This window comes from Exophiala xenobiotica (genome assembly GCF_000835505.1).
Source record: "Exophiala xenobiotica strain CBS 118157 unplaced genomic scaffold supercont1.3, whole genome shotgun sequence".
In the NCBI taxonomy this organism is placed as follows: Eukaryota; Fungi; Ascomycota; class Eurotiomycetes; order Chaetothyriales; family Herpotrichiellaceae; genus Exophiala; species Exophiala xenobiotica.
The window spans coordinates 2,668,647-2,683,071 of NW_013562492.1; the positions used below are offsets into that span (position 1 = coordinate 2,668,647).

At 52.5% G+C, this 14,425-nt stretch overlaps 5 protein-coding genes across 5 annotated transcripts; 1 reads left to right on the forward strand and 4 right to left on the reverse strand.

The window, feature by feature from the left end:
- Positions 1-2,079: 2,079 nt before the first annotated feature.
- Positions 2,080-3,503, reverse strand: PV05_05204 (uncharacterized protein; the record flags this gene model as incomplete). The annotated part of the gene is made up of 5 exons (XM_013461681.1): positions 2,080-2,271; positions 2,319-2,568; positions 2,618-2,785; positions 2,860-3,005; positions 3,057-3,503. The coding sequence occupies 5 exons, from the start codon at positions 3,501-3,503 to the stop codon at positions 2,080-2,082; spliced, it is 1,203 nt and encodes a 400-aa protein (XP_013317135.1).
- Positions 3,504-4,637: 1,134 nt separating this feature from the next.
- Positions 4,638-5,710, reverse strand: PV05_05205 (uncharacterized protein). The gene has a single exon (XM_013461682.1). It carries the CDS (start codon positions 5,598-5,600, stop codon positions 4,881-4,883), a length of 720 nt encoding a protein of 239 aa, XP_013317136.1. The 5' UTR covers positions 5,601-5,710; the 3' UTR covers positions 4,638-4,880.
- A 392-nt stretch (positions 5,711-6,102) lies between these two features.
- PV05_05206 (uncharacterized protein) lies at positions 6,103-8,374 on the reverse strand. The gene has a single exon (XM_013461683.1). The coding sequence runs from the start codon at positions 8,205-8,207 to the stop codon at positions 6,393-6,395; it is 1,815 nt and encodes a 604-aa protein (XP_013317137.1). The 5' UTR covers positions 8,208-8,374; the 3' UTR covers positions 6,103-6,392.
- A 378-nt stretch (positions 8,375-8,752) lies between these two features.
- PV05_05207 (uncharacterized protein) lies at positions 8,753-10,171 on the forward strand. The gene is made up of 2 exons (XM_013461684.1): positions 8,753-9,091; positions 9,168-10,171. The coding sequence occupies exons 1-2, from the start codon at positions 8,804-8,806 to the stop codon at positions 9,891-9,893; spliced, it is 1,014 nt and encodes a 337-aa protein (XP_013317138.1). The 5' UTR covers positions 8,753-8,803; the 3' UTR covers positions 9,894-10,171.
- Positions 10,172-12,602: 2,431 nt separating this feature from the next.
- Positions 12,603-14,383, reverse strand: PV05_05208 (uncharacterized protein). The gene is made up of 2 exons (XM_013461685.1): positions 13,173-14,383; positions 12,603-13,096 (listed from the first exon to the last, which is right to left on the reverse strand). Exons 1-2 carry the CDS (start codon positions 14,122-14,124, stop codon positions 12,930-12,932), a joined length of 1,119 nt encoding a protein of 372 aa, XP_013317139.1. The 5' UTR covers positions 14,125-14,383; the 3' UTR covers positions 12,603-12,929.
- Positions 14,384-14,425: the final 42 nt, after the last annotated feature.

Here is a 14,425-nt window from a genome sequence, read left to right on the forward strand (position 1 = left end):
CTCCCCCTGACTTTACAGTAGCCACGAGTAGCTTGGAGCTTCGCTGCGACGAATTTTCTTCAGCTATCGCGAGGGCAGTCAAGATCGCCCCATGGACTAAATCCTGGTCGCAAATCATCTGTCAATGTTGTCAAGCGAGTCCCCACCGCCAATATGACAACCTTCGACAGAGCAGCCTACCCATAAAAGCTGGGCTTGTGTTTCGGACTAATCCTCCTTTGTGGGCCGTAGAGTCCAAGTCCAGAGTCCAGAAAGCACTGAGAGGCTGTCTTTTCCACCTGCACATCAAGGTCCAGAGGGGCCACTCCGTAATTGAAGTCTCGATCAACTTCCACGTGTAGGGGATCTATCCGAATGGGAATAAAAGTTTGGCCATGTGAGCGAGGGACGTTCCAGAACCCGGGGGGGCAGAACAAGGCTTCTTTCCAGCCTAGCTGTTGCTGATGCTTTGGGTGTGACACTGATCAGCAGAGACGAGGTACTGATTGCGTATTGGTGTGCGACGTCCACTGGCACCAGAGATCCTTATGGGAAGGACCCTGGGCAAGTCGCTCGTGGGAGACCCATCTCGCTTGTATGGTACGATGGGAGATTCCCTCGACCTCGTTTTCCTGCTTTTTCCCTTGCGCCTCTTCCGCACTGTTCATTGTTAGCGACACCATTTGCACCATGATTTACGTACTGTCGTCCAAAGTCTCCGGAATAATAGGGCATCTTCTAGCGCCGAGATTAGCCTGAAGAAACATCGACCATGCCTGAGCCCGTGGCCCCGTAGTTGCAGGCGGGAAGTCTACTACGGTTTTGTTCGATGCCCTGCAGCTAAGGCCGTGGGATGAAGGGCCTAGCTAAATCCGGTGAAATCTCCCAAAGACTTTGACTTGCTCAGTTCGTCCGGCGCTCGAAGAACTGTCGCAACAACGCCTTTTGTGACTTGTCTGGCCAAAGCATCACCTGGGTGGAGCCTAGGTGACAATACCTTGACAGGCGAATTCGGGCCCTGGGCAGTGGGAGTGAGTACTGCCCAGCAGTGGGAGTGAGTACTGCCCAGCAGTGGGAGTGAGTACTGCCCAGCAGTGGGAGTGAGTACTGCCCAGCAGTGGGACACAGTACACATGGAAAACAGTTCTTTTGCTTGGCTAGGGCGTTGATGGCGGGCACGAGCAATGGCTTTTTCAGGATGTATGGAGGTAGTCCACATGTAATTTCTGTGGCTGCCCGTTCATCCAGCATGCATCGGTAGGTCCATACTACGTACCTATGAGACGGACCTTGCCACTCACAAGCCTCGCCTTGCAGGAAACAAGTTCGACACCCGGGTGCTTTCTCGTTAGTGACCCCGTGCTGGAGAAGAGGGGCTGGAGGTCGAGCATCTTTTTTGTGAGAAGAAGCCTGGTTGTGAATGGCTGGCGCCATGACACTTCAGCTACTACGTAGTAAGTAGCACGACAAATGGTGTCTCGTATCGACATGCCATAGTGAGGTACTCCGTAACCTCTTGTTCCAGCACCACATACGCGACCCAGTTTGTCAGAAGCCACTGTTTCAATCTGCAATCCCGCCGAAGTGGACCTTTCATCATGACAGGTCCTGCGCATGAGGTATCGATGTCATCGAAGTCGGCTTGGGACCGATCAATCTATTCTCCACCAAGTGGCAAGAAGTTTCGTGGGGTCCTTCACGATTTGGACTGAGCTTAGGCCTTGCACGAAGACCAATTCCTTCAGCTCCCGACCAGTATCCTAGGGTCTCGAGGGAAGCTTGTTGACGAAGTCGTACGGATTTCCACCAGCAGTCATGCCGTGGTGAATATTCTGGTGTCCGCATCCAACTGCATCTGTGATGTCAAGCCATGCAGAGCATATTCGGTTGACACGGATTCAACCAGAGACGATTGAGTGTTCAAGAGGCGTTGATGGATGCCTTCTTCCGCCACCTTCGGCGTACCAAGCTACAAAAATCTGCTATTTGCCCAACGACCACCGATCAAATTCTGCGGTACAAGATGCCAATCAAGCTTCACTGTCTCGTTGCGGGTTGGAGCCACAGATAATACTCTTACGTCGAATCCGAAGAGCAGCCTCAATCTTTGCCTCGCCATCTGAATCTCACTATCATACCCCACTGCTTCCAGAACCATGCAGCTTCGGTCTTCCACTCCGGCTCTGTCGACGCCCACTCGAGGTCAAAGTGCCTGAGGATTTGGGGGATGAATTTGCCCATCTCCAAGATGGAGATATTCTTGCCAATGCATGTCCGTGTTCCATGGCCAAACTGCAATAGTCAGCGCCGACGAACGAGCACAGCACTAGGACTCCTACCGCGAGAAAGCTGCGGTCCATGAGTTTCAGCTGCTCGGATGAAACGTCCAACCACCTCTCTGGTCTGAATTGATCCGCGTCTTCGCCGAATACTTCCTTGTCCATATGGATCACGTTGGCACTCATGCTGACGATCGTGCCGGCCGGTATGTCGATGTCACAGATTGTGGCGCCTTCGTGCGGGACATATCGCTCCAGAGGGAAGCCGACGCCAGGATGCATTCGCAGGGCTTCTTTCATCACCGCTTGACTATCGAATCATTCAGGCTACGGATCCGTCAATAGCATTAGGCACTTACAGATACGGAAGTCTCAGACACTCTTCGTACGTGACATACGTCGATAGCTGACCTCTCTTGTCGGCGTTATCGATCTCTGCTACGAGATTCTGGTATGTCTTTGGATTCTTGATGAGGTAGTAGAAGCAGGCACGAAGTGAGATTGCTGTCGTGTCAGAGCCAGCGAGACTGTCCAGCATCAGTAACAACCATGTCTTCCCATCCTGGAGAAATCGACGTCTGAAGAGCCGGAATGTACTCACAGGTTGTTAGACAAGTGATTCATCATGTCTCTATGAGTCATTTGTCCGCCCTCAGCTTCCTTCTCTCTGAGCTGTGCGAGGAAGTCGGTCCTTCCTGCCTGCTTCTTTTCATCTGTGTCATACCTGACGATCTCGTCTTCCGTTATCTGGATGAATGTCAATTGCCGCCATCATCCCCTTCCCCCAAGGACCCTCACCTGCAAAAAGGAACGGACAGGATCTGGAAAGTTTGGGAAAATCTTCATCACGATGCGAGCAAAGGTCTCACTCCCCATCAAGTACGGATGGAGACCGGGATATTGGCCCACGATCTTGACGTACTGGAATATCCCGTCGAGACTTTCTATCATATGGTTGACATCTCGGCCTTCTTCCATGAATCCAAAGCGACGCTGGAACGTGATGCACGCAATCACATCAAAGGCGTACCACTGAAGCCAGGTCGAGAGATCCACTTGCTGACCCTCCAGCTCACGCATGCGTTTGATGAAGATGGCAGAACATTCATCTGCGTAAGCTTCGTATTTGCGCATGTTTGCCATTGAGAACATTTGTCCGACAGGCCTCTTGAGGTTTCTGTGGTACTCTGGGTCGCGAGCAGAGAACAAGCTGTGCATAACCGTGCCTTGGTAATGCGGACTCATGGTGGAGTAGAATGGTGTCTATGCCTGTGAGCGGGCCATGTCCAAGGCGTTGCCATATCACCACTTGCCTTCAAAAATTTGCTACTGATGCCATATATCACCGGAATCGTCGAGGGGTCTGACACCGAGACGTGATTCGGTCCAACTCTGACAATTGGGCCATACTTGTCATGCACTTTTCGATATTCTTCAGGCGCTTTCCCTCCCAGGACGAGGAACAAGCGGTACAGTCCGGAGAATCGAGCGACTAAAGGACCCGGTACTCGTCGCAGACCCTTTGTCAAGGCCACTTGCACTGAAATGGCCAAGTAGACGCAAGCAAGAGATATGCCCAGGTAAGCAAAGTAAGTTGAGTACGACATGATCTTTCCAGTAAGTGGAAGAGCCTGGGTGATTGTGCACGCTGGACATGTCGAAGTCACTGAGGTTGTCAAGGCTGGTATGTATGTTGATTAATACTGATGGTGGGACGCTCAAAAAGCCTGTCGCTCGCGAACCACAACTGCGAGTACCAAGGCGAGGCAGAATCTGATCTGCCTGGCACAGCCCTACCACGTAGGCTTTGAGCCGTGTAGTCTGGGGATGTTTGTGGGCGCGGGACCGTTGCTGCTTTTGCCCACGAATTATCATGGTGAGAAGGTAAGCAACAAGATGTCGAGTGGGACGTTTTCCGCGCGCAGAGTACGGAGTACCGTCGCTGCTTGTATCTGGTTCGAAAAGAGAATGATAGGATAGCCCGGTCTCTGGGACACGCCGTGGTATGCCGTCCCGCACTTGGAAGAGCTGAGTCCTCCGGCAGCTTTGCACGAATCGAAAGAACCAAGACCTCAACCCCGCATATCGCCTGAAATGCTTCAGCATGCTTATCCTAGTTCGTGGCCCGCGTGGGTGGGATCAACCCGAGGTCTGCCTCAATCGGCACAACCTTCTTGATTTCATACGCCGGAAAAGGAGCAAGGCGTTTTAGCTAAAAGAACCTCCCCACAAGACGCAGAAAAGAAGGACGACGCTCACGGCGCTCCAGCTGAAAGAGCCTCTCCACAAGCCGCCAGAGTGCATGTGGCGTTATCAAGCGAGTCACATGGCGGGATAAGGTAGGAACCTGCAGTGAGGTTTGCGATAGACGCATGCATGGCTGAAGAGTACAGACAAGGTGCTTCGATGGTTTTCGGCTATAAAACCGGTGAAGAAGCAAATGACCGGGGGCACCAAACACGGCCTCCTCAGATGAACGAACGCTGGTTACGATACCACTTACATGAACACCTCGCCGTGTCGTCGTCGCCCGGAAACCCTGAATTGCACAAATAAACAGTAACATTCTGTCGACCACGAGCCTTTCGGCTTTTCACGTCCCGCTCCACTGCCTCTAGCTCGTCACCACTCCTCGCATCCTTCGAAGCATGACTGAGCCTCCAGGGGCTTCAACACGTTGTCCCCTATCACAAACTGTCGGTCCTCCTCAAGAGTCTTCTGGCTTTTCTTCAACATGATCCTGAGCAGGCCGTGGGCAAAGTTCGCCTTCATTTGGTCAAAGTCTACGGGGTCTGTGAAGGTGAATGACCGCTGTAGTCGACCTAACCGTCGCTCCGAGATGATCTCGTCCACGCGAGCCTTGAAGAACGTCTTGTTACTGTTTCTATTTCTGTAGATTATCGGATAGCAACCCGGCTCGGCCTGGACATTGTCATCGGCCAAGATCCAATGTGTCAGGTCCGTGTCCGACTTCTCGTACTCGGATCCTCGTTTGACTGCTTCCGCTCCTGGCAAAGAAGGCACGGGAGGACCGCAAAGAGCCCAGTATGCGTCCGGGTCGAACCTGTCGATCCGCGCTTCGATCATGAGTGTCTGCGGGCCGACTTGTTTGAGGCTGATGGCTTGCTTGTCGGCCAGGCCTGGGAACTCGCCTTCGAGGAAGTAGGCGAGTTCGGATTCTTGGATGTCGAAACATGGTGTCTGGAAAGTGTTTGTGTGGTTCTGGTTCTGATTGCCGGTGCCGGTGCCATTGCTGGAGGTTTGTTTGTTGTTATGGTTGTACAGTGCCTGTGCACCACTGGACTGGGAGTTTGTGACGAGGATGTGAGCAGGGTGGTTCATCTTGATGGTCTCGATAATGTTATTTGACAGCTGGGTGGACAGTTTATTGGCTTAGTCAGTCGTCCGAGGGCATTAATGCGTTGATTTCCCAAGGTAGGTACTTATCTAGTATATCCTGACGAGGAGCGTGGTCTGCAGCACAGCACCCCCAGAAGGTATATATCATACGTTTGTTCTAGGGCCTGGGAAAGCTCCAATGGGAAACCCTCGGGACATGGCGATCCAGGTATGACGTGTTGAATTCGTGTTTGGCTGCGTGGGCAGTTCTCTGGATCCCGTATCAGAACACCATCATAGTACGAAATGGAACATGGAAGCCGCGCATTCCCCGTACGGCCCTGGTGGTGTGATCCGAGTCCTTTGCCACGTCTTTTTGCGGGGAATGATGGACAGGGTTCCTAGTAGTCACATGCGGTCGGCCATCAACGTCTTGTTTGCGTACTGGAATATGGAGTACTTGCTGGTAAATCCATCTCGGTGCTGCACAGTTTTGATCAAGGACGGCAAGATCAAGATAATGTATTTGAATAATCGGCTAAATTCATTCAGGGCACCCAAAAGCCTTTCTCACACCTTGGATTTGACAATATGTCAATGACCCGATACTCGCCAATACGACCTTGAACTAGTAAACATAGCTCGTAGCCTCATCATAGCTGCAAGGTGGAGGTAGGCAACCCTAGATGAAGCACAACGCCACGTCCGGCCAAAAGCAACAGTGTCCCTACCTCTTGTTTTTACCCAGACCATGACTAGTAACTTGCCAGCCATCAACTAACACCTCGAACTGCATCAATTCATCCGATGGCCAAAGCCACCTCCGATGAACAGCTCGTAACCACCGTCGAGGTTGGTGACTTTAAAGCCATGCTGGCACAGGATCCTGTAGGCTAAATAGCCACGGTAGCCCACGGCACAGTAGACGATGACCGGTCTGTTCTTATCTAGCTTCTTCATGTCCTTTCTCAGGTCGTTGAGAGGTAAGTTGAGGGCGAAAGGGATGTGGCCACGATTGTACTCGGCGGGGGACCGTACATCAACAAGCTGAACCGAGCTTTCCAGACCGTTGCAGGAGAAAAGGTCCTCTGGGTGCGTGATCTTGGTTTGGCCACGAAGTAGATTCGAGGCCACGAAGCCAGCCATGTTGACGGGACTCTTGGCCGAGCCATATGGAGGTGCATATGCCAATTCCAAGTGCTCCAGATCAAACACGGTCATGTTGGCTTGAATGGCTGTCGAGAGAACATCAATCTGTTTGTCGACCATGTCCTTTCCTACGACTTGGGCTCCAAGGAGCTGTCCAGTCCCCTGCTCGAATATCACCCTGACCGTCAGTCTCTGCGAGCCTGGATAGTATCCGGCGTGCGAAGGGGGGTGGACAGTCACATATAGTGGCTCCCTCTTCATTTGACGCAGACTTTGAAGCGAGAGACCGGCGCTTGCGACCGTGAGGTCAAAGACCTTGCACGCAGACGTTCCGACGTTGCCGCGGTATCCTGATTCGATGCCGGTAAAGATATGGTCGACCGCCACACGGCCTTGTCTGGCAGCAGGCCCGGCAAGCGCAAGAGGAAGCGGGTGACCGACAAGCCTGTGCTCGGTTTCGACCATATCGCCCACTGCATAGATGTCCGGATCCGAAGTCTGCATGAATTCGTTGACCCTCAAAAAGCCCGATTTGCCAATTTCCAGGCCGGCTTGTTGTGCCAGCGACACCCTCGGTCGGACCCCTACCGCCGCAATGACAACATCTGCGGGCACGGCCTCACCATCCTGCAGGAGAACGCATGCAGCTTGGTCTCCCTTCGCAGCAACGATTTCGGTAATCTTGGCCTCAAGGTAAAGACGGACACCCTTCTGGCGGAGTTCGGTATGAATGTGTTCAGCCATGTCGCGATCCACTGGCAGGAAAACCTGTGGTGCCATCTCGATGATTGAGACTTCCAGCCCCAAAGCTCTCAGGTTGTCTGCGGCTTCAAGACCAATAAATCCGCCTCCGATAATAGCCGCATGCTTTGCGTTGGGTTTCTGGAGAGCGGCTCTGACCTTTTGCAGGTCAGGAATGGTCTGGAGCGTAGAAACATGGGGCAGATCGATCCCCTTTATTGGCGGGACGAATGATTTAGCACCTTGTGCCAGAATGAGTTTGTCGTAAGGGAATTGGCGTATGTCTCCTCCTCCAGATGAGACCTCGACAGTTCGTCGTTCGCGGTCGACTTTGACGACCTCGGAACCAAGATGGACGTCGAGGTTGAATCGGTCCTTGAAAGATTTGGCAGTGTTCAGGACCAGCGCTTCTTCGTTCTGGATGACCTGCCCCAAGGCATACGGAATCCCACAATTTGCGTAGCCCACATAGGGCCCCATCTCGAAAACGGTGATGGAAGCAGTCTCTGACAGGCGGCGTGCACGGGTGGCTGCAGACATTCCGCCTGCCACGCCGCCGACAATGACCAAGTTCAAGTTAGATTTGCAAGACATGATAGTAAGTGTACTTTTGAACCTGGAAACCAATTGTTCTTCCAACGCCCGAGATGAGGTATCCAGGCAATATATTGCCATTGTGAGTTGGCTCGGCGTATGAGCATGTCTTCGGCGATCATTCATGGTCGTTGTATGGTCCTTCCAAAGCTCAGTTCATCCTTTTCGCGCACGAGGATGGTGGAGTGATTCTGGCACCATCGTGCATCCATCGCCATAGTCAGGCGGATGCTTCGACGATGTGGAAGCAGCTGTCATTGCACCACATCTCATGGTGCAAAGCTGTATGGAAGACCTCTACTATGGAAATGAAAAGGATGAGTCTGCGTTGTGCAGAACAGGTAGGTCTACACTGGCCAAGCCCTCCTGCTGAGCCTCACCAGCCCGGAGGAGGCACCCAAGAGGCTCACGAGACCTATCAACTTCCGACCCAAGGCAACCCGGTACCCACTCGACCTGTCATGTATCCGATACGCCCACCGTTGCCCACCGTTGCCCATGTCCGCCCTCAAGAGCCCCTCTAACGTCACTATTCAAGGGCACGTCAGGGGTTCCGGTCCTGCCTCGGCCACTAAAATTTTTCGATGGAGCCCGAGGAGCCTTCCCATCACTCCCCGATATATAAGAGATCCTAGATGGCGTGCCACACACGATGTCTTTGAAACTAGCATGTTCGACATCGTCGACCCCCTCCCACCGTCCTGTCCCTCGTCTTATCGGCAATGTTTACCCCGGTGGAATCTGCCCTGGGAGCACTTCTCCTCCAGCAGGCGTCAACTACTCTTCTCTTCAACAATGGCTGCATTCTAGGCGCATCCGGTCAACTCCGGGGGCTGTTGACCGGCCCATCGTTTAGGAACATAGCCTTCGTCTTGGGCATGGCATTGAGCCTCTTCATCGTGAAGACACTGTTTCCAACTTTCATCCCCGAATATCCAGATGTGCAGCAGAATTGGCATGACTCCTTGTGGATTGTCGGAGCCGGTGTCTTAACGGGTTATGGGACCAAAGTAAGTGCCAAAATTTGTTGCGTTGAGCCCTTGGGATCTTCTTGTAGTAGTGGTACTCACAAGTGGGCACAAATAGAACTGCAATGGCTGCACTTCCGGTCATATGTTGTGCGGTATCAGCCGTCTTTCAGCACGGTCTCTGATTGCTACACTTATTTTCATGATCACCGCCTTCACGACGCACCATTTCCTGGAGCCTTCCACTGAATCAATCAATTGTCCCGCGGGCGTTGAATGCTACAAGCCGGTCTACCCAAAATCCGATACGGCGGTCAATATCGGGCTCATGGTCGCAGCGACAATATCTGCCCTTCACATGCTTCCAACCGTCATCTTTCAGGTCACCAAGAACAAAGACATGGCTGGTTTTACCACTCGAGCGCTCGTGGGATTCGCGTTCGGACTGGGGCTCCTGGTGTCCGGATTCGCCGATCCCGCCAAAGTCTTGTCGTTCTTCTCCATCTCTTTTGGACCTCTCTCGATCACCCGCTGGGATCCTTCCCTTGGATTTGTGGGCATCTTTGCCATCATCCCGAACATCATCTGGTGGAATGTCTTGTGCTCAGAGCCGCCTAGCGCCGACTGTGGCAAGCCTCCAAGGTACAACGCCCGTTACGAACTCTCGACAACGTCACTCAGCAGCGTCACTTTGCGTTTCTTGATAGGCGCTGTCCTGTTTGGGCTTGCTTGGGGCGCTTCAGGTAGCTGTCCCGGTCCAGCAATTCTGAGAGCTCTACGGCAACCTATGTGGGGAGTGTTGTGGATGGAAGGCTTTCTGATGGGTAGTCTCGTGCCCTTTTAGTTCTGGATCTATCTGCAGTGTTCCTGAGTTTGTTTGAGAATCTCTGGTGCCGCTGCAGACAGTTGTAGGCGGGTTTATAAACCAGTAGAGGATAAAGAGGATAAAGCAGCGACCATATGGCTCTGCAGTGACAAATTGAGGCTCCTTCCGGGCCATCAAATATACACACCCGGATTAGGGACCTGAACGCCTGAACAAATCAGACGGTTGTGGCGTGACGGACACCTTTTCCAACTATGTCTGGAGATACTTCTCGTACTTAACGCTTGGCCATACAAGCTTGAGGATCTTTCCCTCGTGTGCCATGTATAATGTTAGCCTTACTTGCTATGACTTGAGCCATCAATTCTAAATTCCCTGTGTTGGACCAATATGCAACTCTTTGCCTTGACCACCATCTTTATTTTCCTCATCACACTCGCCAACGGGCAGTGGTGGGATCAGCATGGAATGATGGACTGGGACAATATGGGTGGGATGATGGGTGGCCATCATGGAGGACAGGGCGATGATGCGGAGGACTGTGCAGTACATTTGTTCCTCACTTGAGCGATGAAACCACTGGTATTGACTATTGATTCCAGGTATCTTGTTTCACATCTGCATACCCATCAGACTCGACCAGCTGGCATCATGCATGCGTAACACCAACTGCAGTATCACGCTGCATAGCCAGCTCATGCTCGGATGCGGAGTCAGTACACCAGACCATTGTGAGCCTTCAGTCTTCAATGTGCTCCATGTATTCCAGGTGCTGGTCTGGCGTCCAGAACCAAGACCAGCCAAGTACCTGCGGAGCTTGGGGCTTTTGGGGCCCATGCACCGCTGGTTGGGACGGCGGACACGATAATGGCTGGTATACTGTCACGGGCACGGCGTCGCAAACCTCAGGTTGGACGACGACGACCCAAGTATTGACGACTACAGCATCGGATGGCAGCATCAGCGCGGTGTCAACAACGAAGACCGCTACTATCATTGCGGCTCCGGCTCAGACGACGGCTCAGACGCCGTTGCCATCAGAAACAGCAACGCCAACTTCTGGTTCCAGTGCTGCTCCTATGGTGTCGAGACTGACATTGTTCATGTCTAGCATCATGGGCATCGTCCTACTAGGCGTGGCTCTAGTGTTGTGAATATAGCATAGGCGGATTTGTGCCATTCCATTTCTGAGGGTTCTGTCGCTGCGCAGGCTCGAGTACGTATAGGAGATTTCAGGATGGAGACCGGGAACATGCTGGATTGAGCGGCCAGTCCGAGAAGGACATACTGCTACAAATAGCAGTCTCGATAAAGACACGAGGGAAGAGTTTGGCTGTCATATCCGGCGCTTCGACAGGGTTGGAACTGCGCAAAAGCTTCGAGAGAGAAATCCTTGTATCCCTTAGACCTGGTGAGACTGGAAATCCTCGCTCGTACGAGAAACACTGATCCTCTCGGGGAACATTCTCATCGGTGCCCTTCAAAGCCAAGGCTATCAGTAATAGGGGGCGGATCACTTCCTGTAGGGCCCCTGCTTACAGAAGGTTACGCGAGAACCCCGATGACTTGAAGATGAGGATCATCCACTCAAGTTCGAGCTTCGTAGGCTCAGACAGAAGACGCGAGAGGATGCCGCTACAGTTCGCCGGTGCCTGACTTGGAGCATGTGGTGACAGTGTTCCTCTGCCTCATCCTGACATTTCGCTCGTGGGATCTCCAAAAATTCTCGCTTATCTGTTCCACACCTTCGGATAGTATGTACAGGGCCCTCTCGATACGCTCTCTCCTCCTTGGCTTGTCCTCATTCTATCGTACGTCGGCCTAGACAAGTCTGATATGGCTCGCTGGGAAGTGGTCCTGAACATGCTGAGATAGATATTGGAGGCGTCTGCTGAACACCGAGTTCTGACATGCGTGTGGCCGCCCTCATCGCTCGAGGAATGGTCCCCGTGGGTTTGGCGCTTAAAGTCTAAGCAAGTTGGACCTGCTGACGACAGTCCCCATGCAATGGTGATTATGCGAACTGAATGGTGCTACTCCGTACCGGGATCTGATTTCGAACGTCACTCCATGCAATGCAGAGCTATTTACCTCTCGCGAGGGCGCTCAAAGCAAGCTCTTCTCGGGCAATAAGTGGTCGAATGCAATTGGCTCACTGGTCTTGTGATGCTAGTACCCGATTGAACGGGCGAGTCTTCTTGAAAGCCTCTGGTGCAATTTGTCAAACGCCGAAAGCTCGAGGCTGTCTCGACCAACGTGGAAGAAACGACCCACGCAGCAACCACATGGCTTTCCCTAGAGCTTCCGGCACTTCTACCTCTTTCCTAAGCTCTGCCGCCTTTCTATCGGTCAGCTGCTGACAATTGTTCGAGGACCTCGAACTTCAAGATGCCGTCTATATGACGGGGCCCTTGCGTGTGGAAAAGCTACCACCATACCATATCGCATGCAAAAGCCCAAAACGCACCTCAAGTTTCGAATGGAATCATGATCCATCTGCTATCCCACCATCACATGACAGAAGAAAAAGCTCAAACAACAGTCGAAGAACAACATCCAGCGTTGTCCCTGGCGGACTTTGGTGAGGCCATCTTCCTGGCCCATCAGGCTCATTCGAAGTTAATGCAAGAGGCGAAGAGTCCGGACCAGAGACTGCGTGTTCTAGTTGGGCATGCTAATATGCTTGACGCCTTGCGCAGTCGTGTGCAAATGCAGCTCGAGTTGACGGACGCAACACGTCGATGACTTAGTAGTAGTGAATGAACATCACTTACTGCTACGTCGCATCAATGCACACGGTCTATCGAAGGACATGACTGCCGTTCAGAAAGAGGACAGAGATCATCCTATCCGTCTATGCAAGCTCGAGGGATAGAGCGCCCTACATGTTGCTCGAACTACAAAGTCCGCCACCGATCCGAGGCGATTCGCGCCCCGGTCCTGACCTGTTGGTCTCCAAAGGCGTCCACGACTGGCGACACTGGCCAGACACACGCCTTCTGCTGCAGCGGCCTCAACTATTCTTCAGCAGCACAACGTTGCCATTCACCATCTTCAGAGCACGCCATCATCTTCTGCAGCAAGTGCTTCAGCCTTCGATTTGCTACCTGGATCGAAGAACGGCCTCTCTCCGATACCAACGACACGATTTCCAGAGCGTTCGCCGAGACCGTCATAGTCGAAAGTTGCGGAGTGGAACACGGAGCGATTGTCCCATATAGCTATCAGCCTAGGGTCAGTACGCGACTCATAGACCCTTTTGTGCTTGAAGAGGCGCCGAGGTACACCAAAACTCACCTATATCGTTCGGATTCCTCCATTTGAACCGGACTTGCAAGTCATGGTTGCTAATAATAGTGTCATAAAACTTCTTCAACAAATCGTCGCTCTCTTCACTACCAAGCTCATTGATGTATTTCGGAAATGACCCAATGGCATAGATGCTCTTCCATCCTGTCACCGGGTTCGTCCTCACGACAGGGTGAACAGTGGACAGATTCCCTCCCACGTTGGCCGGCGAGCCTCTCGGCTTATCGTACAACGTGGCTTTCCCGGCGTTCGCAAGTTTGATGAACCCATCGCCAACAAAAGTGGCTGTGAGCCCTTCGAAGAATTGCTGGTAAGGCTTGCTAAACCGGTCATATACGTCATATCCTGACGCCCACAGAGTATCGCCTCCCGTCTTGGGCAGCTGTACCAACCTCAGACTCGTGTAATCGGCCGGACACGTCTCGAATTGAATGTCACTGTGCCACTTCGCCGAGTCGTATCTTCGCTTGTTCACAGCCTCGTTTCCAAACAACTTCTTACGCTGCAGCGAGGAAATGGTACTGACTTCGTCGTCACCGACGCCAAACTCGTTGCTATTATTCAATATGGGATGAACGTGTAGAGTGGATGTCGAAGGCTTTCCACTTAATTCTCCCAGCCGCTGGATGAACGTCTTTTGCAGCTCGTTGGTCAGATTGTCTTGCTTCCGAAAGAAGACGACGCCTCTCTGGCTGATGGTGATAGCCAGATCGCGGAGCAGGTCGTCGGCATTGGGAGCGTTCAACAAGTCGTCGACAATGTTGGTCGTTGGGTACTCTCGCCCAATGGCTGGACTCACCTCGTCAAAATCGAAGACGTTGTCCAGCGCACCACTCTTTTTCAGTGGTTCAGAGTTCTGGCTTTTGATCGTGGAATCATCAATGAAGCCGTCAGTGACTGGTGAGTGTGAGTTGACGGGCAACGTCGCGGTCGGCGCCATGCTTGCTTAGGCTGTACAGGATTTGGGCGGTCGGAAATGGGCAAATAAAGGTCGCTGAGGATGGTAAGAGATGTTGTCCTCCGAGAGTAGGTCCCTTTGGTAGGCATGTTGCTTGGACCTTATATGTCTACCGAGCCCGTAGAATTGTCCTAAAGGGATCAGATACCTTGCTCTGGGTACACGCGGTCGGCTGGGTGAATCGGCTCGGCACAAGCACGTACATCTTGCGCAATATCACGCAATCCGCTGCCGATAAGAGTATGATGACCAAAGCGGGGGTTAATTGGAATCCTTCTATCGA